A 25,185-nucleotide genomic window follows, 5' to 3' on the forward strand; every position below is an offset into this window, starting at 1 on the left:
CATGTACTAGTCCTGCTATTGTCTTCTCATGCCTCCTTTTTGATCGTATGCTGTGACCAAATCTTCAGCAGTTGGCAACGACATCCTGACCAGCCTTGACAGACTTGTCAAGTCCCGCTTGCGCATCAGCGACAGCTTGGTCGCTCCTACATGTAGTGTTAGCCATCGCAATTCTAAACTTGCATACAACTAGGAACAGGCACTTACGCATCACCACCAGAAAGAGCGGTGCCAGCCGCAGCCAGACCAGCCGCAACCTCGTCACGGCTGGCCGCGGGTGGTGCATCGCCACTGACAATGGATTTTGCAATTTGCGAGATGCCGCCTCGTGCTTGTTGGAGGCCAGCGTTGGCAGCGTCTTGAACTGTTGTGTCGGTGATTTGGGAGACGGCGTCTTCGGTGTTGCCGAGGGCGCCTAGGATTTGGAGTCGTGCGACGTTGCATGAGAGGCTGCCGAGGTTTCCGAGAAGCTGACGTCTTTCAATGCTTCCTAAAGGCGGCAATCTGATTAGAAAAGGCCTGGATGGCTGTAGGTTTTGGAAGATGGTATTACTCACTCGCGCTAGTGAGAGTGGCGCTGGTGGCCATCAAGAAAGTGACGAGAACTTGTTGGGCGTACATTTTGAATGGGTTGGGATGAATCAAATGGGTATCTTGACAGAAAACGTGAAAGACAAATGAACACAGAGTACTTTGAATAAGCTTAAATAAAGATGACACCAGGTCTAAAGAAGAAGAGTTGCTGTTTCGGATGGCAGTTTCGTTGTTGATGAGTTGAAACCCAGTGACAAGAGCTGACAGCGACGCGACAGGTGCCATCTTATAGTTGAGTTGACAAGAGCGCTGCATCGTGTGGCCTGAGATGATGCGATGACCGCCTTGGAAGGCCTGAAAGATGGCTGAGCACCTGTGCCACTTGGGCATGACCGGTTTCGAAGATCGAACGAAGTTTCAAAACATGGGAATGAAGCGACCCTGCGAGCTCCTCGGATGAACCCCCTGTTCTCCTTGGCCAGGGTCTCTGGTGTATTTGGTGGGGATGCCAGGGAGGATGAACTCCTCAAAATCCCACGCTTGGAAACCATCGCCAATTCGATTCGTCGGGGGGAGTATTTGAACCTCCTTGAAGATCAAACCACCCGGCGGGGGATATGCAGCCAAAAAAAATATCGCGATTGGTTGCTCGTCTTCTCTTCAGGGGATATGATCTTCAGATCCGACACTCTTCCATGGACGGCGAAACTGAATTTCACATCATAAATTCAGATGTTAAGGCCCACGAAGTCGCTTCGGTATCCCACGTCAAATAATAGCATTCGCTTGCTAGCGCGTTTTACCTAGTCTTATAGAGCACCTCTTAAGCTCAATACTGATCGCTGCTGGTTGAAGAGTCTCCCCCCATTTCAAGATTGGGCTCTTGTGGACACTCATCTTTTAACCTTACTAAACTTTTGCACTCCTGCCGCTAGCAATTTAGTCGATGGACTGTCAACCGCTTTTAATGACACTCCAAAGAGCACAGGAGTATTGAGCAACGACTCTGATAGCCTTTTGCGATGGAGACAAAGCATCTTTAGTATCTTCCAATTATTTCGCTGCTGTTGATGAAATGATGCACATAAGATGCTCTCAACTCTTAGTGCTGGACTGAAGATCCGGCTTAGCTGCCTGGAACCGAACCAATCATGTTCCCTTCCAAGATAACAAATCATTTCTTTTCGAAGGACTTGAGCTCAGCTGACGATCGCCGCCCCCGACCTTGGCATCCAACTACATCTTCCCAGACGCGCGCCTCCACCACGCAGCCGACTTAAGATGTGGCTTATTGACACAGATAGCCTCAAACTCGTCGAGGTGCAGGGCGACCCCCAGGAGGAGTATGCGATATTGTCTCACACCTGGGGCAGCGACGAAGTCACATTTCAAAGCTTCCAAGCCCTCGGTTTGGCCTCGGACACGGCACCCGGTCCGGGGTCGGGCTCCGCGGATGCGGCCGACCAAATCCGCTCCACCAACGGCTTCCGCAAGATACGAGATGCAGCAAATTTGGCCAAGAGCCATCGCCACCGCTTCCTCTGGGCCGATACGTGCTGCATAGACAAGACTAGCAGCGCCGAGTTGTCGGAATCCATCAACTCCATGTACCGTTGGTACGAGAAGGCCGCCATCTGTTACGCTTTCCTCTCTGACGTGGACCCTGTTTCCGTGCAGAGCCCGTTTGCCAAGGGTTCTAGTTTTCAGAATAGCCGATGGTTTACTCGAGGATGGACGCTGCAGGAACTCATCGCGCCGAAGACTGTTGAGTTTTATGCTGGGGACTGGTCTTACATCGACACGAAGCAGTCGAGAAATGTTTTCTGCCAGTTGCTTGCCAGGATTACCGGCATTAACGAGCAGGTGCTCTCTGGTACATCTTTCTTAAGCGACACCAGCGTCGCAAATAAGATGCGATGGGCTGGACATCGGCAGACGACGCGCCCGGAAGACAAAGCATACTGCTTGATAGGACTGTTCAAGGTGAACATGCCCCTGCTCTACGGCGAAGGTGACCGAGCTTTCACCCGTCTGCAAGAAGAGATCCTCAAAGAGAGTGATGATCAGTCCTTGTTCCTCTGGGGAATGCCGGCAGACATCCAGCCCGACTCGGACGACCTATTTGGCTTGCTTGCGCGTTCGCCAAGCTCGTTTTCAATGGTGGATTTTGACCATGTTCGACCTCTGCCCCCATCGGAATCCCAAGATAGCGCGCCAACCAGTGTCACTAATCAAGGGCTCAGAACAAACATCCTTCTCATCCCACGACAGACAGATGGCGATGAGTACTACGCTCTTTTGGACTGCATTGCCTCTAAACCTGGATTTTTCACCGAGGAATTGAGCCCTTGCATCATTCTTCAACGTCTTTGGAGTGACCAGTTTGCAAGGGTTGCTTCTGAAGAGGGCTCTGTAATTCTGTTCCCTCTAGACCACTTCGATGACACCGAGGGAACGTACGAGAACATCTACGTCAAGGAGAATCCGTTCTACGCTCTTCCTGAACTGAGTGTCCGGACAAGGCTTCGACCCAGCTCGAAGGATTCTGTTTCACACTTGGCCTTCACTATTCACGAAGCATATCCCCCGGAAAGGTGGGATACCACTCTGTCCGTAATTCGGACCAAAGAACCTCAGTCAAATCGCTCAATGGTCGTTTTGCGTTTCATGTCGCTTGAGCAGAGTCAACGATCAGTTGTAGACGTTGCCATTGGACTCCGTCGAGTCCGGAGACGGTGGGAAGTCTGTTATGAGAAGCACCCTTACACTGACAACAGCCTCGAGTCTGTCTATCTAGAGTTTCCGAAAATTGCCACTGCTTCGGAAGGCGGTGCAGCGTATCAAAACTCCAAAGGCTTAGGATTCATCACCATCGACGCCAAAGAGTCCCAAAGAAGAGGCCGACGTTTCATCCAGCTGGAGGTTTCTGGTACCTCTGAACTTCTCTTTGCTCCAAGTGATGAGGGTACTCTACCAAGTACAACTGGAAGGATAATACAGCCGACAGAACCTGTGGTAATGTTTGACGAGGTTGGCGCCGTCACACGCTGTTGTTGCTACCAAGACAGGTTTACCCTTATGCTTTCTCCAACACTTTCCATACAGGGAGGAGTGAGAACAAAGATGGAAGTTAACATCGCTATTCGATTCGGAAATGAGCTTCACGCTGTCAAGATTGAGCAAAGTAAGCCGTACGCGAATTTGATTCGGGCTGTTCGGGCGCGAAATGATAGGGAGGTCCAGTCTCTTGTAAAACAAGGAAGAGATATCCTTGAGCTACAGACAGAAGAGTTTGACAATTTTAGAGCTATCCACTGGGCCGCAACTCTTGGTTCACTGTCGATGCTCAAGACATTGATGAAGCTACGTGTGGATACCACAAGCCAAACCCGAAGTGGTTTTATGGCTATCCATCTCGCGGTACTTAACGGGCATTTCAACCTTGCTGCGTATCTGTTAGAGGAAGAGAGAGAGTCAAATCTCAAGAAGAGACCTGATATCTTACAAGGGATCACAACAGAGGCCTTGCAAGCGGATGACGAGATTGAGTTTTACTCTGGAACGGATCCCGACATTCTACACAAGTTCACAACCACAAGACTCGAGACTATTCTTCATCTCTTCTCCGCTTATGCGCCTGCCGGACTGGCAAATCACAGAATACGGAAGATCATCGATCTGATCAAGGAGGACTTCCTCGGTTCGCACTCGTTCCCACACATCAACGACCTGGGTGAACTTCCACTCCATCGGGCAGCAGCCACCGGCAACATGCAAGCGGTAGATGCATTGACCAAAATGATGGGCACTACCAAGCACATTGACGCCAGAGACAATGCCGGACGATCTGTGCTCTTTCACGCCGCGTGCGGTGGCAGCAAGGAAGTTATCCGCGGCCTCGCCGACCTGGGTGCCTCGATAGACGTCGGCGACGACTACGGTCGCAGCCCGTTACACGCCGCCGTCATGGCCGACCAGCCATCAGCTGCCAACGCGCTTCTCAAGTTGGGGGCGAAAGCGGACAACGTCACCCATGCACTCGGGTTGACCCCCTTGCACTTCGCATGTCTTTATGGATCTATCGGCTGCACTTACGAGCTCCTAAAGAGTGACGGGTCAGGACCAGCGGACTTCAATCGGTGGTCAAGCGGCGAATACGCTTTCTTCCAGCCGATACATCTAGCTGTGGCCAATGACCACATTGAGATTGTGACTCGGCTTGTGATGCTGGGATGCGACCTAGAAGGCCGGTGCAACGGGTATCTGAAGCTTGAGAAAACTGATGCTCCCGACGGCCGAGTGGGCAGATTGGTAAGGCTAGATCCACCGTTGACAGCTCTCGATCTAGCCATTGTTCTTGGCAAGAAGGATATGCTGCCAGAGCTACAGCAGACCAATGCTGCTCGACGGCACGAATAGAGACTACCTCGGAGTTTTCAGGCTTGAAGGAAGTACTAGCCGAGCCGTGAGATCATCTCGGACTTCGCGTAGGGGCATAGAAGCTTAATCTTAAGCGTGTCTGACCGCAAGTAGCCGGTCAGAACAATTTTTTAGAGTGGGTAAATGTTCATCCCAACGGCCTCTCAGGTTCTCAACCATCCGTACCATTATGGATATGAAGGTTTTCTGATGGTAGCAATAAAGGAGCAAAAGTGCCCGGCGCAGCCGCCCATAGCCTCACTCGACAAATCTCAACCGATGCCTCATTGGCCGCCAACTTCATGACCAAGCGATTTGACATGGTCGTGGTATTCTTCGGATGGTGAATGACATCAGGTTTTGCTGAAGAATAGACCCTTCAGCCAACGACACAACAAGACTACTGCGAAAACTCCATTTCGCCCAGCTTTTTTCTCCACATAGTCCGCTTCGAGCTGCCCTGCCACCGCCATCATGCTCGCTTTCCAAGAAGCTCGCTTAACACTGCTGTTGCTACTTGAGGGAGACAAGTCCGGCTTGGCGGGTTGAATTTGAGTTCGCCAAAACATGCGGTATGAGGTATTTTACCAAAGAAAAACAGAAATTTTACACGATCTACTTTATCAGTTACCCAATACAATAGAGACCCTCGTGTTCAGCCTCCACTACCCAGTATGCTTATATTGCGAGATCCACCAAATTACAACCATCCTTCCCCCATCCAGTTAGCTCTACCCAGTTTTGCGGAGAGTCAGCTTTCCAGTACCGAAATTTGATAGTTGGACAAGTTTAGACGAGGATTATCAATCGCATCTTATCAATCTCATCGCTCGAATCATGTAAGTAGTTAATAGCTCTGTCCTGCTGCCCGACGTCGTACGGTTCTCGGTTCTTCAGACTCTTGGTTGAGTGTCCTGTCCTTGCCTCTTTGAACTCCATCTTTCTCTTTTATCCACCATGAAGTTCATCACCTTGAGCTCGGCGCTCCTTGCGCTGAGCGAGACGGCAGCAGCCCGCCTGAGTCTCCGGAGCAACACCACGACTACCCGCAACACTACCTACGACTACATCGTCGCGGGCGGTGGTACTGCGGGTATCGTAGCCGCCGAGCGCCTCGCAAACTCGGGCCGCAGCGTGCTTCTAATCGAGCGTGGTGGCACCTCTTTCTACATGACCGGCAACAACAAGACCATGCCGTGGAACAGCACCGTTACCATGTACGATGTTCCCGGTATGGCCGACTTCACCGGTGCCTCACCGGATCTGCAGTACTGCAGAGATCTCGCCATTGCCGCGGGATGTCTCCTCGGTGGCTCCACGATGCTCAACGCGCTTATGTACATCAAGCCTCGCTCCGCTGACTTCGCGACATGGCCTGAGGAGTGGCACTGGGAGAATGGTGTCTCGGATGCCGCGGAGGAGTTCTACAAGCGTCTTCCTGGATCTATTCTGGCGTCGGAGAATGGCAAGCGTTACGACGACGGTGCCTTTGAGGTTATGTCCAAGTTCTTGGATGCTCATGGCTGGAGCGAGCAAGATGCTCTGAACGACCCTGAGTCCAAGGAGCTCATGTACTCGCACCCTGCGTGGTCGGTAAGTGACAACATTTTCAACCTACTCCTCATCCTGAACGATGCTAACACACCCATTCTAGATCGCTCACGGCCTACGCGACAGCCCCGTCCGCGCCATCCTCCCCGCCGCCGAAGCCCTCCCCAACTTCACCCTGGAACTCCACTCCATGGTCCTCCGCGCCATCCGCGATGGCAGCCTCGTCACCGGCGTCGAAGTCGAGCACGACGGCGGAGCCCGCGAAATCATTAAGCTCAGCAAGGGTGGATCCCTCGTCCTCGCCGCCGGCTCCCACTCCACCCCTCGCGTCCTCTTCAACTCCGGCATCGGCCCCGCGAAGCAGATCGACATCGTCGCCTCCGGCACCACCAATATCCAGCTACCGCCCAAGGAGCAGTGGATCGACCTCCCCGTCGGCGAAAACCTCAAGGACCACGGAATCGCGACCGTCACCTTCACCACAAAGGAGGAGCTCATTGCGCTTCCCAAGACTGCGTGGACTGACCCTGGCCAAGAAACTGTCGACCTCTTTGCTCAAGGCAGCGGTCTCATGGCCCAGGCTGGTCAACGTCTGAACTTCTGGACCAGCGTTAACACTACCGACGGTGCTACTCGTCACGTTCAGGGAACTGTCCGTGCAGACAGCAACAACACTATTGGTGTCAAGGTCTACCTGACTCACGGCACTACCTCCACCGGTACCGTTGAGATCACGCCCAGCGGAGCGACCAACATGACCAAGAACCCCCTCATGCACACCGAAGGCGATAAGGAGGCCCTCACCACCTTCGTCGACCAGCTCCTTCAGTGGGCTCGCGAACCCAACAGCATCCTCACCGTCCCTGAGAACGCTACCGCTGAAGCGCTGGTGGCTGCTATCGGTGGTGGAAGCCATTACCTGGGCACTACTCAGATGGGTACCGCCAACGATGGCAAGAGCGTTGTCGACCCTGATACCAAGGTTTGGGGCACTGACAACCTCTTCGTTGTGGATGGTAGCATGCACCCCGAGGTTCCTACCGGTAACACACAGGCCCCCATTATGGTGGCTGCTGCTTATGCCGCCAAGAGAATCTTGAATCTCGGTCTCAACCTTGGCTGCTAGATTAACTCATGATCACTAGATAAGGTGGCGATTGAGATCAAGTTTGGGATGTGATACCCGTTTGTACATATAAACAATACATGGATAGCCAGTACTTGTAGAGTTTCAATCTTAATACCGTAGAAACCCCCCTCCCTGACCGTGCTCGTTGCTTGAGTGCATGGACAACACGCCATTGTCATATTGTTGGGACGATTTCTGCCGTCATAGATCAGATGTGAAAACCGTTGTCGTGGCAGACCATCAAGCTCTCCTTGACTGGAAGTCTGTCGTCAATTAAGGTAATCATGCAACACTGGAAATCTCGTAGCTAAATAGGTCCGATGCTGTTTGGTTCTTTAGCAAAGCTCACTCTGACTCGATATTCCCGTTACACTTGAGGCTCTCGGAGTGCTCGCCAAGGGCAGCATACTGATCACCATCTCACGATCCCGTGAACCTAGCAAATATCACAGTTCAACGTAAAGAAAGAGTAGGCGGGACTGGAAAGAGGAACACTCACCACACATGCGAAGAGGAATTTCGTCCCCTACACTTCGCCCCTCTCATGTTACAGTAAATTTTTAATTCTTGCGGTTGGGGGTACCATTCGAAGACATATTGAATGTGTTGTTACGGGACTCAAAAGTTGCAAAGCCGTGCCGCGGAGATCAGTCTTGGGGAATAACTTCTTATGAGTTAACGGTTTAAACTGGGGGATGTGAATGCAGCCACTGGTGCCTGTCTATAGAAGCCTAGTTGTAGAGATTTCCCCATAGGTCGATCAATCTTCCCCAAGTCTGCCTTGAAAATTAATACTTATAAATACGTTTATCAATGGTTAGCTTCTTTGATGTTGGATGTAAGTAATGAATCTCTTAGTTTCCCCGCTTGTAAGGCTCGAACCGACACGATGACCTAGCAATGCCGATTTGAAATGATGAAATTAGTACTACCTAGTTGTTGGTATATGCGTCAGTAGGGCAAGGCCTTTGGGCCGGTACGTAATCCGATAGTCGGATTGTTAACTACGTAATGGGCATATGGAAGGAGGAAGGTGGTCGAAGCCGCAAAGCCGCGAAGCCCAAGATTTCTCCGTTGGGATCAAGTACGGAGTACCTTTGTAGAAGGGCCTTTTGTATGGACCCATGTCGCCCTGCAGATTCACCTTTTCTGCCTAAGATTCTATCACTATGGAGTAGGCAATAATAATGATAACTTTGTACCGATATGGCTCTTAGGTAATGCACAGTAAGGCATACATGGAGCTTTTTTAATGAAGACGAGACGTTGGTACAAATGCCTGGCTATGAGTATACTTGCATTGTCACACGATCAGTTGGTAACTTTTCCTCAGCGAGGAAAAGGTCAATAGCCAAGGGCTCACAGCACGCTTAACTAACATAGGGAATATTAATCGATGCTATTCCTTTAGTTCTCATGTTATCGTCTCACATTTTCATTAACCTTCCTACGCCCTCGCGCTAATGCAGCCCGCACTTGTCTGCATGCAGGCCATCCACCTCGTGATATCAAACCATAAACCGCACGAGCAACGAGCCGGCTGCACGGGAACGTTTCGCGGAGATTCTTCACTGCATTTTAACCCGTCCCAAGGATACTACTTAATGCCTTTGTCTCAGGCTAGGAGGGCTGCATCCTGACCCTGTTCCGGGAAGTTTCTCATAAGTAAGGTAAGGTAAGGGACAAATGGAACAAAACTAGAACTACTTGATAAGATAGCATTTACTCAAGATGGGCTGTTGACAGATGTAGTCGCCCTATTATTTCCTACTACCTTTTTTTAATACCTGGCCTTGCAATATAGTAACTTGCGTCGAATTCTAAGACATCCTATGCTGTTGGACGCTCTTTGAAGCGCCGGGCAAAGAAATAGAGGAATGGGTCAAATTTTGATTTCCTTGATTGTAGGTACAATAGCCTTGAAAGTCATTATAACAAAGGTATTATTGAGCTAAAGTATAAGCAAACCAACGCCTTCAGTTGGCTGCTTATACTATAGGTCAGCTGATCGAAGTCTACCGCCGGGCAAAATGATACTCAAGAAGAGATGTTTACCATGTGTAGGAAAGCAGAAAAGACGATGGCATATTTCAGTGCCACTACTCTCAAGCATATTCTATCACATCGTCTATAAACTCGGATAGAACAGCGGCTACCAACTTTGAACTCTTTCGGCAATTCAAATAATCCCAGTCCTTCGCTACGCACTTAGCTTTCTGCAAAGCTCAAAAAGTAATATCTCCGAGATACCCGAAAATTTAAGCGAGAAACAAGGCCGCCATTACCATGCTGAGCACTTTGCGAGCACTCTGTAGATGTTGCCCCAATACTGCCCGGGGTGCCAGCGACAGAGGCCAAGTATTAATTAGTGTTGACGATCGCGATTACTCCTTCGCGAAAGTTGAAACTGTCTCGTTCAGTTTCGCATGACGCGAGTACGGTCAGAGTTTCGAGTTTTACCCTATTACTTACTAGATCCGGCTGCCTAATGTTCCAAACTTCGAAACATTTGAGAAAAAGAGCGTTCATGATCGACTTCCAAGCACATCAATGAATCATGATTCCGTAACCCTCCATCATCAGGCACTTAGCTCCTCTTCACAACACACTGTGAGATATAAATTTGTATTGGTCAGCGATCCGAAACTAGGGTCTGCTAAAGAACCCATACAGTAGATGGTGTCCGCGGTTCTTCAATTTCGTTTACGTCACAGATCAATATTTCAGAGGTCAAGGTAATAAGCCTGGGACCTCAAACTTAACATACTAACTCACGGGGAACCTAGCTGAAAGTGGTAGTAATACCTTTGAATTCTGAAGAGCTATGGAAACTTGGCCTTAAACGAGGCTCCGGCCATACTTTACACACGCCACACTGAACAAGCTGAGGTCGGGTGAGCGCTCACTCGAGTATCCACTGAGTGCTCATTCCCTTTCTTATCCGTGTTCTTTCTTATCATAATGTGACATGCACCATAGTCCTTCCGATCCTGATAGATTCCTGTTGTTGCCATAATCCTGCAGTAGAAATGTCTTGTCGTAGTCGCTCGATTTTAGAGTGAGTGCCTCGTGCATAAAGGGTCGCAACAACTGTCCCGGGACTCAGCGGAGAATTAAACCCAAGCCCAGGAGTATGCGTTCAGGTTTCCGAAACCACCAGCGAAGACACAGGCTATTGTAATGTTAGCTTGATTCTGCAGTATTGTTCCATCCTATATCCTTACTCTTGAGGTAATGGCCTCCTGCGAAGTTGAAGAGGTTGCTGCTGAAGAAGGGTGTCGAGCCGCCGATTCCCTCATCGACTTCGCCAGGTTCTCCGAGGTAACGGATCTTGTCGACTTGGATCGGGTTTCGGTTCACATCATAAACGATTGTCCCAATGTGATGGTTTCCTCCGCTCTTAACCGTCGTGGAAGTGCAGCCTTCCTTGTTCCCGTCCGGGCTCGTCTTCCACAAGACAAGGTCAACAACGGGAATGCACTTGGCGTAGCTCTTGCCGGAGCTGAGACGACGCTGGACACAGATTTCGCTGGCGCCGCAAGGGGTGTCCGTAATCTTCTCACGGTTGCTACGAGGGTTGGCAACGCAAAAGCTACGAATCGTGTTGGATTTGAAGCAGACCGAGCGGTCATAAGTCTGTCCAGCAGGACAAGCGGTGTTGGGGAGCGTATCTCTAGCAACGAGATCGGTCAAGTTTGCGTTCAACGGTTCCAACTCGGGGGGAGTGATGTCGACATAGCTGAGCGTGTGCTCGGGCGAGCCAGTCAAATCTCTGACTTGAGCGAGAGGTCCAGCTGCGCAGGCAGTGGCAAAGACAGTGGTGAAAAGAATGAACTTCATCTTGAGTTTCAAAGATTTTTTGATAAGCGATTGAGATAGTTGTGAGTGTGATGAGGTGCTCATAAAGCTGGAGGATGGGATTTTGAAGGTCTTTATATATTCTCAAGCCAACTCGGCTCAACGCCCCTGAGAGTTGATCTCTTTAGGCCCGCAGCTGTCTACCATGGAACAGAAGATACTGGTCCCGGATATCCGAACAAAATCACCAAAACTTTCATCTTGTGATGCAGTTGGTTGCCCCGACTTGCTTGCATCATAAAGAATACTCTATTTGAGTTCTTGATATTCGGTCTACATCATGTTGCACACGCTCTGTTATTTTGTGTTCGCAAGTGATAGTTATGCTTTCCTTAATTTGATAAATCTCGCTGGCGTCCTCCTGCACGGTCTGGTTGAAAAGTTGTTATAGTAGTTGAGCTTGCTCTAACTAAATTGGAGCCATAGTTCAAGTAGACCCACAAATACGAGCAGGTCGAGGCAACTAACTACATCACGAGACAAAAGTTCTAATAACAATAACTTCAGCACTATTTTTCATTTTTCTTATTACAAAGCTTTGCACCTAGAGGAATTAACTGCAACGGGATTGGCACCGACCACAACACAGCGAACCCTGCCCACAGAGACTGCACTCAACCACCCTTGAGGGAACACACTGAGTACTGCTTGATAGGGCAAGAGGACAAGGTAGACAGACCTGTTCTTAGCGTCCGTGCCGGTAGGAAGGGACGGATGGCATGCTGTGTTGCGTATGGTCGGAAGTCGCGGATTAACGGTGATTAGACGGTGGTTTTGAAAGTTTGTATCGTGATTTGCAAGCCACGAACGGACCCCATGGATTGCAAGTAATGAACTTGGACATGCTCTAAGTTACGTGATGCCCAGATCACGACTTCGTTTTTCGAGCAAAATAAGTGTAAAGGCCTTGTCTGAGTGAATGCAAACATTGATGAGAATACTGCGCTCTGCAACAATATCCGAGAAGTTGCAAGAGTTGTAGATACATTTGCAATTTGGTGGCGTATTGACATAATAGCGCTTCCCACAAAATCAGGGAGTTGTTTTCAGCGACTGGAAATGACTGTTCATGCGCCGGGGGTAAGTTGTTATGGTCAATTATCCGACAAACATAATTCGGGGAAAATTTTCCCATTGTGGACGATGTTTGGCATTGCAAAAGAATCATGCTTTTCATGATTAAGTTATGTTGAGTGAGGCGCTGTCATCAACAAAGTAACTTTAAAGCTAAGTCTTGATATTGGGAGTTGACTCCTTGGATCACCAAGCTGTTTATGGCTAAGCTTTGAGGCTCTATGTACTAGGGCGCTCTGGAACTTCTAGAGTTTGCGCTGCGGTGGACCTAGCCACAAAAGGAGAGAGTACGCAAAGTCAATTTACCATTTCATTCCTCGCATCTACATTCAGCCTGACCCACAACAGCGGGCGCGTTGGCTATCGTCCCGAAAGAGAGCCGCGGGGTCCAGGGATCCCCTCACTTGCTAGAATAGTAATCTCGGTGAGAGCCTTGAGACACGTAGAGTTTGCGCCTCGGTGATCTAACCGCACAAGTAGAAAGCACACATCGCCCACGTGGCTCTCATACACTCGATGCGATATGAGGCGCGCGGGTCATCATCCTGTAAGAGATCCGCGGAGATCCCCTCCATCTGGCAAAAATCAAGATGGGATGACAGCAGGAATGATGCAGGCTCAAAAGGATTCAACTACTGGTAAATCCAAGGACATTACGAAACCCGAAAAAGAGGGAATCGCATATCAGTAGCTAGATGGGCTTTGCATGGGCACTGCATTCTTAATCTACCCCAAGGCCATCCATGGGCGGGTTCATTGCCGAACATGTAACTGGCGTACCATGCCTGCCCTATCAAGACCTCAGAATCTTACATAGAAGCGATTCAAGTGGAAAGCCTAGCAGTTGCTGACCCTTCCATCCCGCATCCTTGCTGCAGTTCGAACCGACACACTTATTCAATGAGGATCACACACTGACACAGGTAGGATTATCTACTGAACTAAAATCCGCCATGGGTCGCCATGGTTCGCCATACTGCACAGCGATCTGATCCCCTCCCGAGGGCATCTCCTCCGTATACTGAGCTACGCCTCGGTTGAGCAAATTGTGTGCATGACACGTGGCCACGTGTAGAGCACAGCCACCCGACTCGGATTACTTGGTTGTGAACAGCTGTGAACAGTTTACATTCAAGTAGTTTTATCCACTAAAGTAGAAGACGCTGATTCATAGAAGTAGGATAGATGGTCGCTCCATCTTTTAGTCCCGATTACACAGCTCTCCAGTTCTTTTCTGTACAACTCTGCTCTACAACGGAGGAGTTCCTCGCGAAACCAATGTCGTCAATGTTGGTTGGCGTTGATAGAACGCCATAGGACCCTCGCTGTCATTTGCCATGGGGCATTTCTTCCCATCCATCGTGAATCGGCACGGCTCGGATCTTTAGCCGGGCCTGTTGCCATGCGGCGGCTGCCGGTTAAGGCAACTAGTAGCCCTCCCGTCATTCATCCTCCCCCCTCCCCCCTCCCCAGATATGCTTTTGTCTGGATTCTTTCCGCGGCTAAATGTTTCCATACTAGCGGCGGGGTGGAAGCCATAGCCGAGGGCCCATCGGTGGGCGTCATCTCGTCTCGTAATGCTCTTACGTTCTCGTATAGTCGTTCAATCGTTCATTTTCGCGCTTCCCCTTATGTGTGGAATGGAATAGGTCGTGGGTATCGTGTGGTAGTTCAAGGTTGGTTTCTTCGAACGCTGGTATCTGATTTGTGCGCTTGGGACTCGGTGCCCGTCTGTCTAATCTTTCATTCTGGGGGCGGGTGTGTCTCGGGTCGATTCATCGTTCGTTGTAGGTGTGATGACCATCGGTCACTCGGAAGGGCACACTTGGATAGCAAGCGAGCGCAATGCGATAAAAATGTATATTCAAAACCGCCCCCGACTCCAAAGATGCAATATATGCAGGCATGATATCATTGCCCAAAAGGTGTGTTCTTCGTCTCCACTGGCAAGAGGATAGATCTCGATATAGACAACAGCAACAAAAGATAATAAAGGGTATTAAATCGGGCTGTGCGCGCGCGCACATGCGTGGTATGCAACCTCAGTTCGTCTTCTGCTTCGGCGCGCCCTTGAACTTGCGCGTAATCGCAACACCAGCGACGCCGGCAACCATGAGGGCCTCGACGCTGAGCAGACCGACCCAGATGATGTTGAGGATCTGCTCCTCGTAGCCGCTGCCAATGTACATTGTCATCTTGTCGTAGAGCATGGGGTACGCGCCGGTGACGAAGAGGAAGACTTGGGTGACGTAGAAGGTGTACCAGTAGGGACTGTGAAGGACAGGTCAGCACGAGAAGGTCACAGGCGGTCGATGGTGTGGTTCCATGGCGTTGGTCTTATAAAAAGGTGAGGTCTGGGGGTGGTGGGTGCTAGCTAGATGGGCTGGACCGCTTTGGTACCACCCCACCCTCAGCTGCCTTGGAAAAATGAAATGTGGACAGGAAAACAAGAACATTTGAGCTAGTGCGTTTGCGATCGTCCGTGGATTCGTGGAACCGTCTGTTCAATGTGTGATGGGTGTTGGATCTTTGTCCCCAAAAATAAAGGAAATGATAAAATTGCGGGGATTTGCTTCTTTGAAACCTTGTCGCATGGAAGAACCAGGTGGTGGCACTGATGGTGGGAATCTTTGGGCAAGCCTTGCAGATGCAGATTGGCGCTTGCCGCTCGCCGGGTTTCCTGCGCACGGAAGTTCCAAAGTCAAAGAGACAGGGAGAGAGAGACTTTGTAATGCGCATTGAAACGGTAGGTGCAGAGGGTAGACGAGAGCCAGAAGCAAGGAGAATATGAACTGGGGAGAGGGATGGATTGGGAGGCTTGATTGAGTTTGACGCTCATCATTCAGGGTTCAGACGAAAGGGAGTTCAGACAGAGATGTCGGGAACTATGCCGCCTCGTCGATAAGACGGCGATGCAGGGAGTAGCTGGAGCAAACGAGGAAAAAAAGCAAACTCACCGACTCTGTTCCGTCAAGCGCGTCCAGCGAATGCGCAAATGATCCGGCTCCCCAGCCTGCGACGCCTGGACCGCGAGAATGATGCCAGAGATGCAGAAGGAGAACAGGAACATCATACGCTGGAACAGCGTGACGTGAGAGTTGAACTCAAGCAGGGTCTGAAGGAAGGCGAACATGATGGCTGCAGGTTTACTCCGTTGACGTAGCGGTGAGACCTGACGGGAGGTGATTTCTTTGCTGCAGAAATGCAGGGTAAACCGTAAAAGAGGGCGAAAAAAAAGTAGAGAGGTAGGTAGGTGCAGTAGTGTGCTGTTTGGAGGCGGATACCAATACGGATACACAGCAGCGATTTGTTGCGGTGTGACTGACGAACGACGCGACGTTTGACGGACGGAGTGCGAAAGATGATGTGTTGCTGCGACTCTGCGAGTGCCACTTCCAGGGCCACGAGGGCGCGAAAGGCGACGAGATGGGGGGCTGGGAGCGATGATCAGGTGGCCGGGGGTCCGGGGAGAGTCGAGACTCGACGAGGACGGGACTCGGGAGGAGGAGGAGGAGGGGCAAGCGACAGGTTTGGTTTGGGGCCCTGGTTTCGGTGCGGTGATAGTGTGACTCGAGTCTGATTATGTTTTGGTTTGCGTTGATTGCGATTTATGCGTGGTGCTACGAGTAAAACGCTATTTAATACGCAAAAGTCTGTAGGAGAATGTCTCTGTGCCACGAGGCGAGGGGAAAGCAAGGGACGAGCGGGTGTTTGTCAAAGAGACACGGCTTGATAATTAAACAAGGTTGCAGCGGATAATCAAGACAAGACGACACTGAACAAGTGGCCACATTTATTCCTCGAGAAGAGAGACATAAAAGGACGGAGAGAGAAGCCGCTGCTTGGGGGTTCCTGGGCGGCGGCGGCGGCGGAGGGGCACGAGGGGTGGCGGTACGTACCGGCTACCTACCTTACATAGTAGACAGCCTTCTTAAGGTACGTACTGGGCACGTACTGACACGGAGTAAAAACAAATTTAAAGGTGGCCCCACAGCATGTCTTATCGTACCCTCCGGTGCTCCACGTGTCCTTATCGTCAGCCCCAAACTGGGTGGCGCCGCTGCCCCGGCGGCTGGCGGGCCTAGCGAGCCGTCCACTACCGCTGTGCCTCTGGTCCACCTACCCTAATTTGGCCCTGGCCGCTGGCGCTGTCTGTTTCCGGCTCTCAATCACCGCAAAGGTCCAGGCTCTATCCACTATTAAGCCAGATGCTCCACTCCTCTGCCCTTCTTAAGAGGAACTTTGAGAGAATCGAGACACCGTTCCTCTCGACTACGGAGCAGATCCGGCAGTGGCTGCACGTTTAGATCCCAGGTGAGTGAGTATCGATAAGAGAGACAACACTAGCAAAGCTAAAAGAAGGCGATGGCTTGTAACCTCGACGCTGTTGAGCAAGGTCTTGGGAGTCAATCCGGCAATGTGGGCGACTGTAGATGATGGAGAGGTGCACAGAAGAAGCATCAAGACAAAGTCATTCATTACGAATCCCGAAGAAACTGATCCACCGCAACACCCTTCTCAAAACTATCCCGATAAAATTCATCCAGCTTCAAAATCAACCCATCCTCAATCTCCATGCAAACCATCGCCACAAAACACCAGTCCGCCCCCGTCGCCGGCTTCCGAGGCAGTGACCCCAGAAACGTGCCATTCATGAGAGATCTAAACACGCACGTTGTCCTCGTCTTCCCGTCACCAGTGTCCTTCTTTGCCCACCATATCGGCGTAGACGGGTCCAGCACCGCCGTAAAATTGGGGACGGCGTTGCGCCAGACTCGGTGGTGGTTGTCCATCCGGGTCACGTGGAGCTGGGACCCGTGGTCAATGTAGACGGCGTTCGGCACGAAGAGCTGCGCAAAGGCGGCTGGGTCGTTGGCGGACCAGGCGGCGACCCATCTTTCGGGGAGTGTGTCTTCGGATGTCATGTTTGGCGGGCGTAGTTGGGATGGAGATGGTCCGAAAAATTGGCTAAACAGGCTGGGCCATCGTCTGCTTTTATGGTTCTTTACGCCTGCCCTTCATTCTTATTCGAATCCAAAGTCGCACGCGGTCATCGGCATTTATCACCGGTCCTATTGCGTCACTATCATTCCGAATATCAGCCTTCTTAGGTTTGGGAGCCTTTCGTAGCCATTAAGCGTCCTCCCAAGGGCGTAGGTTGACACTATTTGATCTTGCCCCCCATTTCGGCAGACAGCTACAGTCTTTGCGGGAGCCCGCAGAATCGGCCGGTGCGTTAGATAGACCATCCTCTTGCAAAGCGTCTACCTTCCTAGGTAAGTAGGTTTGCTTGTGTGGAGAGCTCGAGCCGCCCACAGCAGAGGGCCGCGGAATCGGCAATCATCTAAGAGCCGAGACGGACTTTTAGGCCTAGAGGTCCGTCGGATATTCATTGCCTTACACGGTAAGAAAGGCCCGTCGATTGTGCACCTTGGTAAAAGGTATTCTAAGCTTTTCAAGTTCGGCGCCGGTAATCGACACTCTGGAATGCGGCACTCTCGGAAGCTACTTTGCGGGGTTGCCTCCGTGTTTCCCGTTGTGGGCCAAGTGAAGCGCCAGTTTTCGGTCTTCGGTGGATCCACTCATCGGCTTAAGAGTTGGTCTTTATCGGCCTCGATATTTTTAGGGCCCTAGAAGACAGTATAACCACATTTGTCTTGCTAATCTCTACGCTTTTTCTAGCTATAATCCTAAGTAGTCGCCGCTCTTAACTAAAATAAGCCTAAGTATTAAACTAAGTACCTAAACTTGTAGTTAAAGTGCCTAAATAAGCCCTGTTTTATTTTACCAAGAAAGAAAGCATCCCGTTTACGGACTCGAAATTCTGAGACCAACAGCCTAGGATAAGATCTGAATGAGGTACGCCAGTCAAGTCTGGAAATTCTTGGTTGTTGTACATCCTCTGAACATCTCGACTCTGGAATTCCTCAAATGGAGCTTTGCCCGTCATAATGTAGTAAATCGTGGATCCTAAACTGAAGAGGTCGGTTTTGACTGTTGGGGTCCACTTCAAGGAGTGATCCAGCGAAGGGGCTGTGTATCGAGTGCCCGGGTAGATCTCACTATGGGAGCCATCGACGGATGACCCAGAAAAGTCGATGATTTTGAGACGGAGACGGTCATCTAGGAGGAAATTGTGCGGCCCAATGTCGCAATGAAGAACAATCGAACTGTGCAGAAGCTTGATGCACTCAATAGCCTCAATTACCCATTGCTGTCGCTGTTCCACGGACATATCCGTGTGGGACTCGAGAAAGTCTATGAGAGTTCCGTTGGGCATATCTTCCAAGATCAAGGTGCATTCGTCTGGGTTCCATGCCTTCTTTTTCACTAAGCAAGGATGTTCTCCGAGTCGATCGTATATCTCGGCCTCTATAGCGATTTCGCGGCGTCGCTGGTTGGCGCGTTCGCCGCCAGGCCAGGCTGTCTTGATAATGGTGCCATTAGGCAAACGCTCAACATAGGATGTTAAGCCCATCGCGACAAATTCGCCCTTTTGCTTCAAAGACGGTATTTTATCGTCGTGGCCGTCGCTCGGATGGGGAGTCAAGTTTGGCCTTGGATGGTTGTCGGTCATTGTGGCGCCAAAACTTGAGAGGTGATGATTGTTTACAGCGGTTCAGGTGAAAGGAGAGAGGATGAAGAGGATTTATGCGGGTGCGGTTCCTGTGTGGGCACTACACACCTTCAGGTTGGACCGTTGGAGGCGGTGAAGCAGCGTTCCCCTGCAGCAGGAGGCGTTCGTGGGGGTGCCCAAGTACAGTTAGGGCCTGATCTCCTCGCGCCCCAGGCCAATTGCTAACCGCTAGAGGATACAGCGTTACTAAAAATACCACGGCCCCGTAATCAATTATACCGCCGTATTAGGCGATAACACTAGGCTATTACCGGGGCGCTATTAAGGTATTTTATATAATAAAGAAATCTAATAATATAACTAATCAATTATAAATAATTTTTTTTTAAAATACTAGCTATTAAAGTTAATTAGCTTAATTGGCTGTGATTATATTATTTTTAACTTGTTTTAATTATGGATTTTAAATAAATATTATTTAACCTTAATATTTTTTAAAATACCAAAGCTAGTAGTAAAACTATAGCTAAAAAGGTTTATAATTATAAGAAAGATTTTTTATTATTTTTAGATATTGACTATATTAGTTATGGCGACTAGTAACTGGCTTTAGCCGTAAGGAGATCAGGCCCTTAAAGTTAGTACTAGTCTATTACGACCTAACATACATAACTAAGACTAGGGCCTACCCCGCGGGCTTATAGCGGCTATAGCACGACTATATATATATAAGTAAGTAGAATATATACGTTACCTTAACGGAACGGAAGAACTATAAATTAAGTTACGTAACGATAAGAGATAAAAAGATCCGTATATTAAGAATATAGATCCCGTCCTTTTATAATACGGAGCCCGTATATTTAGAATACGGAGCCCATTAAGTAAATATATAGATAAAGGATATATTTAAAAACGAGACTTAACGTACATGATAAGCGAGTGGGCCAGACAAGCGAGTGGGCCACCCAACCGCCATAGTGCCACCTACATTATCATAATACGTATTTCTCTATCAAAAACGATGATAGTACATATCAAAGATACTTAATTAAACTTAGCGGTTTAGGCTATCTAAAAAGACCGAAACCTTAGTATTTGGGCCGTAGTAAAGATCTATAATATCAGTCGCGTTACCTTAGGCCGTAGATTAGAGGGAACGTTGTCACGACGTGATAGTATACCTAACTTACGGAATTTGATGCTGCTAGAAGAGAAGAAGCTGATTGAGTATATTCTCGACCTGGATGCTAGATCTTTTTCTCCCCGTCTTTGTGGTGTTGAAGAAATGGCGAATCGATTGCTTGTAGATCGTGACGCGTCCTATGTTGGGAAGCGATGGGCTTCGAACTTTGTAAAGCGATAACTATAGTTATAAACGCGTCGTTTTTGTAAGTACGATTATAAGAGGGCCTAATGTGAAGATTTAGTCGTGATAAATGCGTGGTTCTCGCTTGTGGCGAACATAATTGCGAAGTACGGTATCGTGGACTTAGATATCTATAATTTTGACGAGACTGGCTTTATGATGGGCCAGATCTTAACCGGCATGGTCGTGACCAGTGCCGAAAGGCGTTTAAATACGAAAATGATGTAGCCTGGTAATCGTGAATAGGTTATAGTTATTCAGGCTATTAGCTCGTTGGGTTATAGCGTTCTGCTGTATATTATCGTTGCGGGCTAATATTATCTTTCTACTTAGTATACGGAATCTGGTCTTCTATACGATTGGGTTATTGTAATGTCTGAAAATGGATGGATAATAAATGAAAGAGGCCTAGATTGGGCTCGGTACTTTGAACGGTATATAAGACCGCGTAGAAAGGGTTAATATTGCCTCCTCATCGTCGATGGATACGAAAATCATTACTCTGCGGATTTTGAGCTTTTTTGTAAGGAGAATAATATTATTACCCTGTGTATGCCGGCTTATTCGTCTTATCTACTCTAGCCCTTGGATGTTGGATGTTTTGGGCCTTTTAAAACGGCGTACGGTCGAGAAATTGAGGATAAGATGCGTCGGGGTAATATGTATATTATTAAGGAGGACTTCTTCCCGGTATTTTATAGGGCTTTTGCGTAAGCGATGATTGAGAAAAATATCTAGGGAGGATTTAGAGGGGCAGGGCTTGTGCCTTTAAGTGTAGAGAGTGTGCTCTTAAAGCTTGACGTAAAGTTATGTACTCCGATGCCTCCAGGATCCCTCCTGATAATACCCCCGGTATGGACTTCTTAAACACTAAATAACCTAACCGAGGCGTCTTTGCAGTCATAACTTATTAAGAATAGAATCGCCCGTTATTAAAATAGCTCCCTAATTTTAATTATCGAAGTTATAGAGTATCTATTTAAGGGGGCTCGTGGGTTTATGTACTAGATCGCCTTATTAAGATCCGAGAACTAGATCCTTTAAGAGGAGAATAACCTATTTAGTCGATGCCGGAGAGTTAAGAAAAACCGTCTCTGATAAGGAGGAAGTCTTACTGTAGCTAAGGGAGAGGACCTTTAGTTGCAGAGAGAGGTTATAGCCTAGGTAGAGGAGGAAACGTGCCGGAGTAGTGGTCGCTGACCGAGGACTGAGACGGGCTAACGACGATGTGGCGTCTGCGGGAATACTGGTTATAATGCGCGAATATGTTAATTTAATGAGGAAATGTCTAAGGAAGAGGACTTTGAATATTTTGGATTGAATAAATAAGGCGGTTGTTGATATTTGCACCTTTATGTTATGTGGTCGTGGTTGGGTGGCCTACTCGCTTGTCTGGCCCACTCGCTTATCATGTACGTTATATATAATATAGACTTAAGCCGGGCTTAAAGATAGACTTCCTATAGCTTCTTTAATAATTAACTTAATATTAGATCTTACGATCGCTTTTAGCTATTTTTATTGAAAATACCTTTTAATAAAATTACAATTAATTATTAAAGCCTTATTTATTTTATAATTTATAGATATAGCTTTAAGGAAGCTATTTATAATTACGATATTATTTACTTAGCCTTTATAGCCTTAACTTCTATTAATATACTTACTATAACTAGCTAGCTATAATACTTTAATTATTCTTATTTAGTAATAATATATCTAAGGAAGTTTACCTTTTATATATAGAACTTATATTTAGAAGGTTTAGTATATAGTTTAGTATTTTAAAGTTTTTAAAATATTATGTGGATATGTTTCTTATAAGTTTCGAGATCGGGAGAGAAAATAAGGACGTTGTCGATATAAATAATAATAAAGATATTAACATATTTTTTAAGTATATAGTTAATTATTATTTAAAATATTACTAGTACGTTAGTAAGTCCGAAGGGTATAACGAAGTACTTGAAAAGTCCTCTATGTATTTAAAACGCGGTTTTCTATTTATCTTTTTCTTTAATTTAAATCTAGTTAAATATTTCTTTAAGATCTATCGTAATAAACTAATTAGCTCTATAAGGTAGATCTTTAAGTTTTATAATAAGGGGTAAAGGATAGTAGTTCTTTTTAGTAATTTCATTAAGTTTTTTATAGTCGATTATAGGTCTTAATTTTTTTTTTTTTTTTTTAGTATAAAGAATAGGGGAAATCTTATAGGAGAATTTAATAGTCGAATGTGTCCCTTGTTAAGTTTTTTATCGATATATTTATTAAGGTATTTTTATTTTTTTTAGTTTATAGGATATAGTAGATGAAATCTAGGTTGTGTTCCTTCTTTAAGTTTAATCTTTATATCCTAGCTACTATATTCTAGTAATCCTATTTCTTAGGTTTTATAAATAGTTTTGTATATTTCCGGTATTTTTTAGGTATAGTCTGGAGCCGTTACGATCTTTAATCGTCGGTATTAGTTATAAATTTTTTAGAGCTTTTTACCGTTTTAATAAAAGCTATATATCGTATTTGTTTTTTTTCTTTAGGAGTTATTAAGAATCCGTTTAAACCCTTTTTTTTTTAAGGTCGTTTAGTAACTGGATTTTCCTATTAGACTTAGCTAGTTATTTAATTTATCTGTAGGTTATGTTTTTATAATTACGAGAGTTCTAGGATAATATCGATATCTCTAATCTCCGTAATATCGTATTTTAGTTATTTTTACCGATCGTTAATATATATTGAAAGGTGTATAGTCTCTTGATTAATATATCCGAAATCGTATTTAACTCGTTCTCTTTTTACTATTTATAATCGGTAGGGGTTATCCTTTTATATTTATAGTAAGTCGAGTTTATTTATTACTGTTAGTAAGATATAGCTTTTTTGTACGCCACTATCGATAATAACGTTTAGTTCTTTTTTGTAAATTTTGAGTTTTATTTGTAGGTATGTATCGTTGCGCTATTTAGTTATATATAGGAACTTATTTTTTAATTTTACCTTTCGTCGTTTCTTTGCGATTAGTTTTTTTAGTTTTTTGATGCTTATTTTTTCTATCGGGCTTTTTATCGTTTTTAATTTTTTTTCTAGGCCTTAGCCTTTTTAATATAATAGATTTAGTATTAGTTATATTTATAGTCTTCTTAATTTATATGTTAACTATTTAGATACTTTATAAGGAAGTTTAGGTCTAGACCGAATATTACTTTATCGTTATTATTATAGTACTATAGCATCTAATTAAGTAGTTAGTTATTTATATAGATATCCTTAATATATTTACTATCGCACCTTTATAGGTAGAAGTAGTTATTTTATTTAGGTATAAGGTATTAAAGGTACTTATTATCTAAGTACTTTACTTAAAATAATTCTTTATAAAAGGGGTCTTTAGGGTCGAATAGAGAATAGTTTTTTTCTATATAAGGAGTTATTATGTCTTTTTTATATTCTCTAGTTCTGTAGAATTAAATAACTTAGTTATCCTTAAATAGATAGATATATTTATATTTTAGTTCGTTATCGTCCTTTTTAGAGCTAGTATCGTTAATACTAGGCGGTGCTTTATAGTCGATCTCCGTTTAAGTATATCGTCGAGCGACGTTATGAGGTTTGTCCGAATTATTAGGTGATTTTTTATTAGGGTAGTAGGAGCTATTTCTTATATTAATTTTCCTTTTTTCGATTTAGAAGTCGATTCTTCTTTCGTCTATAATATTAAAGTTAAGAGTTGGTTTTTTAAGTATTTTAATTTTGTCTTTACGGGATAGGTCTTCAAGCTGCTCTTTAACCTTATAAATGAATTTTTTATTACCGTCTTCTCGTCATATTATATAGATAGTCTTAATTAGGAGTTCTTTTTTTTTATTACCGTTAGGGTTTTAATTAGTAGTAGTGTGGTATTATATCCTAATCGTCCTTTATTTCTTAGCTTTTTAAGGTACTATCCCGTTTATTCTTTACTATCTTTATATATAAGGTAGCTGTTACGATTTCTCTAGGGAAATTCCACTGAGATTTCCCCGTGAATACGGAGAGAAATCTAGCGGTGAAACTCTTGAGATTTCACCGGGAATTCTCGGTGAAAAGGTACTAGAAGTTCGTGAGATTTCCCCGGGATTTCCCCGTGAAATCTCAGGGTATATCTTAGGGATTTCACCGTGAAAGCACCGTGAAATCTTAGAAGAGGCATCTCAATATTATTACTATTTCACCGCACATAAAGCGTAACAGTAGCTATTATTATAATAGCCTATTTATAATAATTATATATAAGGAACTTCTTTAATAGCAAGGTTAGCTCTTTTTTCCGGGACGGGTTAATTTTAGATATATTTAGGTTATTGGTAGTCCCTAGCTATATGTCTTAGCTTATCGTAGTTATAGTACTCAAACTCTTTTTTTAGTTAGTCTTCTTTTTTTTTAATAACGCTAAGGTTTATAGGACCTTTGTACTATCTATAGGCGGTATTTTAATAGTTACCGTTCTAGTTATTACGGGGTCGTTAATTAGTTTGAAAGTTACGTTAAGGTTATTATTAGTATTTACGTCTTATATTAGATTCCTGTTTACGATCCTTTTTTTTTTTCTTTTTGCTCGTAAAGTCGGTTATTAAGCTTAATAGTAAGTTTATTATATTAAAGGAAGTTATTTAGTTTATTAAGTAGGACTAATTT

At 46.3% G+C, this 25,185-nt stretch overlaps 7 protein-coding genes across 7 annotated transcripts; 2 read left to right on the forward strand and 5 right to left on the reverse strand.

The window, feature by feature from the left end:
* Positions 1 to 64: 64 nt before the first annotated feature.
* On the reverse strand, positions 65 to 621 carry BDP55DRAFT_552445 (uncharacterized protein; the record flags this gene model as incomplete). Its single annotated transcript, XM_060569209.1, has 3 exons — positions 65 to 146; positions 208 to 490; positions 558 to 621. The coding sequence occupies 3 exons, from the start codon at positions 619 to 621 to the stop codon at positions 65 to 67; spliced, it is 429 nt and encodes a 142-aa protein (XP_060429537.1).
* Positions 622 to 1,763: 1,142 nt separating this feature from the next.
* On the forward strand, positions 1,764 to 5,130 carry BDP55DRAFT_156437 (uncharacterized protein). The gene has a single exon (XM_060565639.1). The coding sequence runs from the start codon at positions 1,816 to 1,818 to the stop codon at positions 4,951 to 4,953; it is 3,138 nt and encodes a 1,045-aa protein (XP_060429538.1). The 5' UTR covers positions 1,764 to 1,815; the 3' UTR covers positions 4,954 to 5,130.
* Positions 5,131 to 5,684: 554 nt separating this feature from the next.
* Positions 5,685 to 7,725, forward strand: BDP55DRAFT_744459 (GMC oxidoreductase). The gene is made up of 2 exons (XM_060580515.1): positions 5,685 to 6,546; positions 6,608 to 7,725. Exons 1-2 carry the CDS (start codon positions 5,911 to 5,913, stop codon positions 7,628 to 7,630), a joined length of 1,659 nt encoding a protein of 552 aa, XP_060429539.1. The 5' UTR covers positions 5,685 to 5,910; the 3' UTR covers positions 7,631 to 7,725.
* Positions 7,726 to 10,816: 3,091 nt separating this feature from the next.
* Positions 10,817 to 11,473, reverse strand: BDP55DRAFT_694034 (uncharacterized protein; the record flags this gene model as incomplete). Its single annotated transcript, XM_060577295.1, has 1 exon — positions 10,817 to 11,473. The coding sequence occupies one exon, from the start codon at positions 11,471 to 11,473 to the stop codon at positions 10,817 to 10,819; it is 657 nt and encodes a 218-aa protein (XP_060429540.1).
* A 3,134-nt stretch (positions 11,474 to 14,607) lies between these two features.
* BDP55DRAFT_694035 (uncharacterized protein) lies at positions 14,608 to 15,698 on the reverse strand (the record flags this gene model as incomplete). The annotated part of the gene is made up of 2 exons (XM_060577296.1): positions 14,608 to 14,836; positions 15,523 to 15,698. The coding sequence occupies 2 exons, from the start codon at positions 15,696 to 15,698 to the stop codon at positions 14,608 to 14,610; spliced, it is 405 nt and encodes a 134-aa protein (XP_060429541.1).
* Positions 15,699 to 17,043: 1,345 nt separating this feature from the next.
* Positions 17,044 to 17,490, reverse strand: BDP55DRAFT_552259 (uncharacterized protein; the record flags this gene model as incomplete). Its single annotated transcript, XM_060569189.1, has 1 exon — positions 17,044 to 17,490. One exon carries the CDS (start codon positions 17,488 to 17,490, stop codon positions 17,044 to 17,046), a length of 447 nt encoding a protein of 148 aa, XP_060429542.1.
* Positions 17,491 to 18,344: 854 nt separating this feature from the next.
* Positions 18,345 to 19,142, reverse strand: BDP55DRAFT_552589 (kinase-like domain-containing protein; the record flags this gene model as incomplete). Its single annotated transcript, XM_060569219.1, has 1 exon — positions 18,345 to 19,142. The coding sequence occupies one exon, from the start codon at positions 19,140 to 19,142 to the stop codon at positions 18,345 to 18,347; it is 798 nt and encodes a 265-aa protein (XP_060429543.1).
* Positions 19,143 to 25,185: the final 6,043 nt, after the last annotated feature.

Source organism: Colletotrichum godetiae, assembly GCF_030913485.1.
Source record: "Colletotrichum godetiae strain CBS 193.32 chromosome Unknown BDP55scaffold_21, whole genome shotgun sequence".
Taxonomy (NCBI): domain Eukaryota; kingdom Fungi; phylum Ascomycota; class Sordariomycetes; order Glomerellales; family Glomerellaceae; genus Colletotrichum; species Colletotrichum godetiae.

Coding starts and splice junctions, on each gene's coding strand:
- BDP55DRAFT_156437 (XM_060565639.1), top strand. CDS start 1,816: ATGTGGCTTATTGACACAGATAGCCTCAAACTCGTCGAGGTGCAGGGC.
- BDP55DRAFT_744459 (XM_060580515.1), top strand. CDS start 5,911: ATGAAGTTCATCACCTTGAGCTCGGCGCTCCTTGCGCTGAGCGAGACG. Junction 6,547..6,607: donor ACTCGCACCCTGCGTGGTCG/GTAAGTGACAAC, acceptor CACCCATTCTAG/ATCGCTCACGGCCTACGCGA.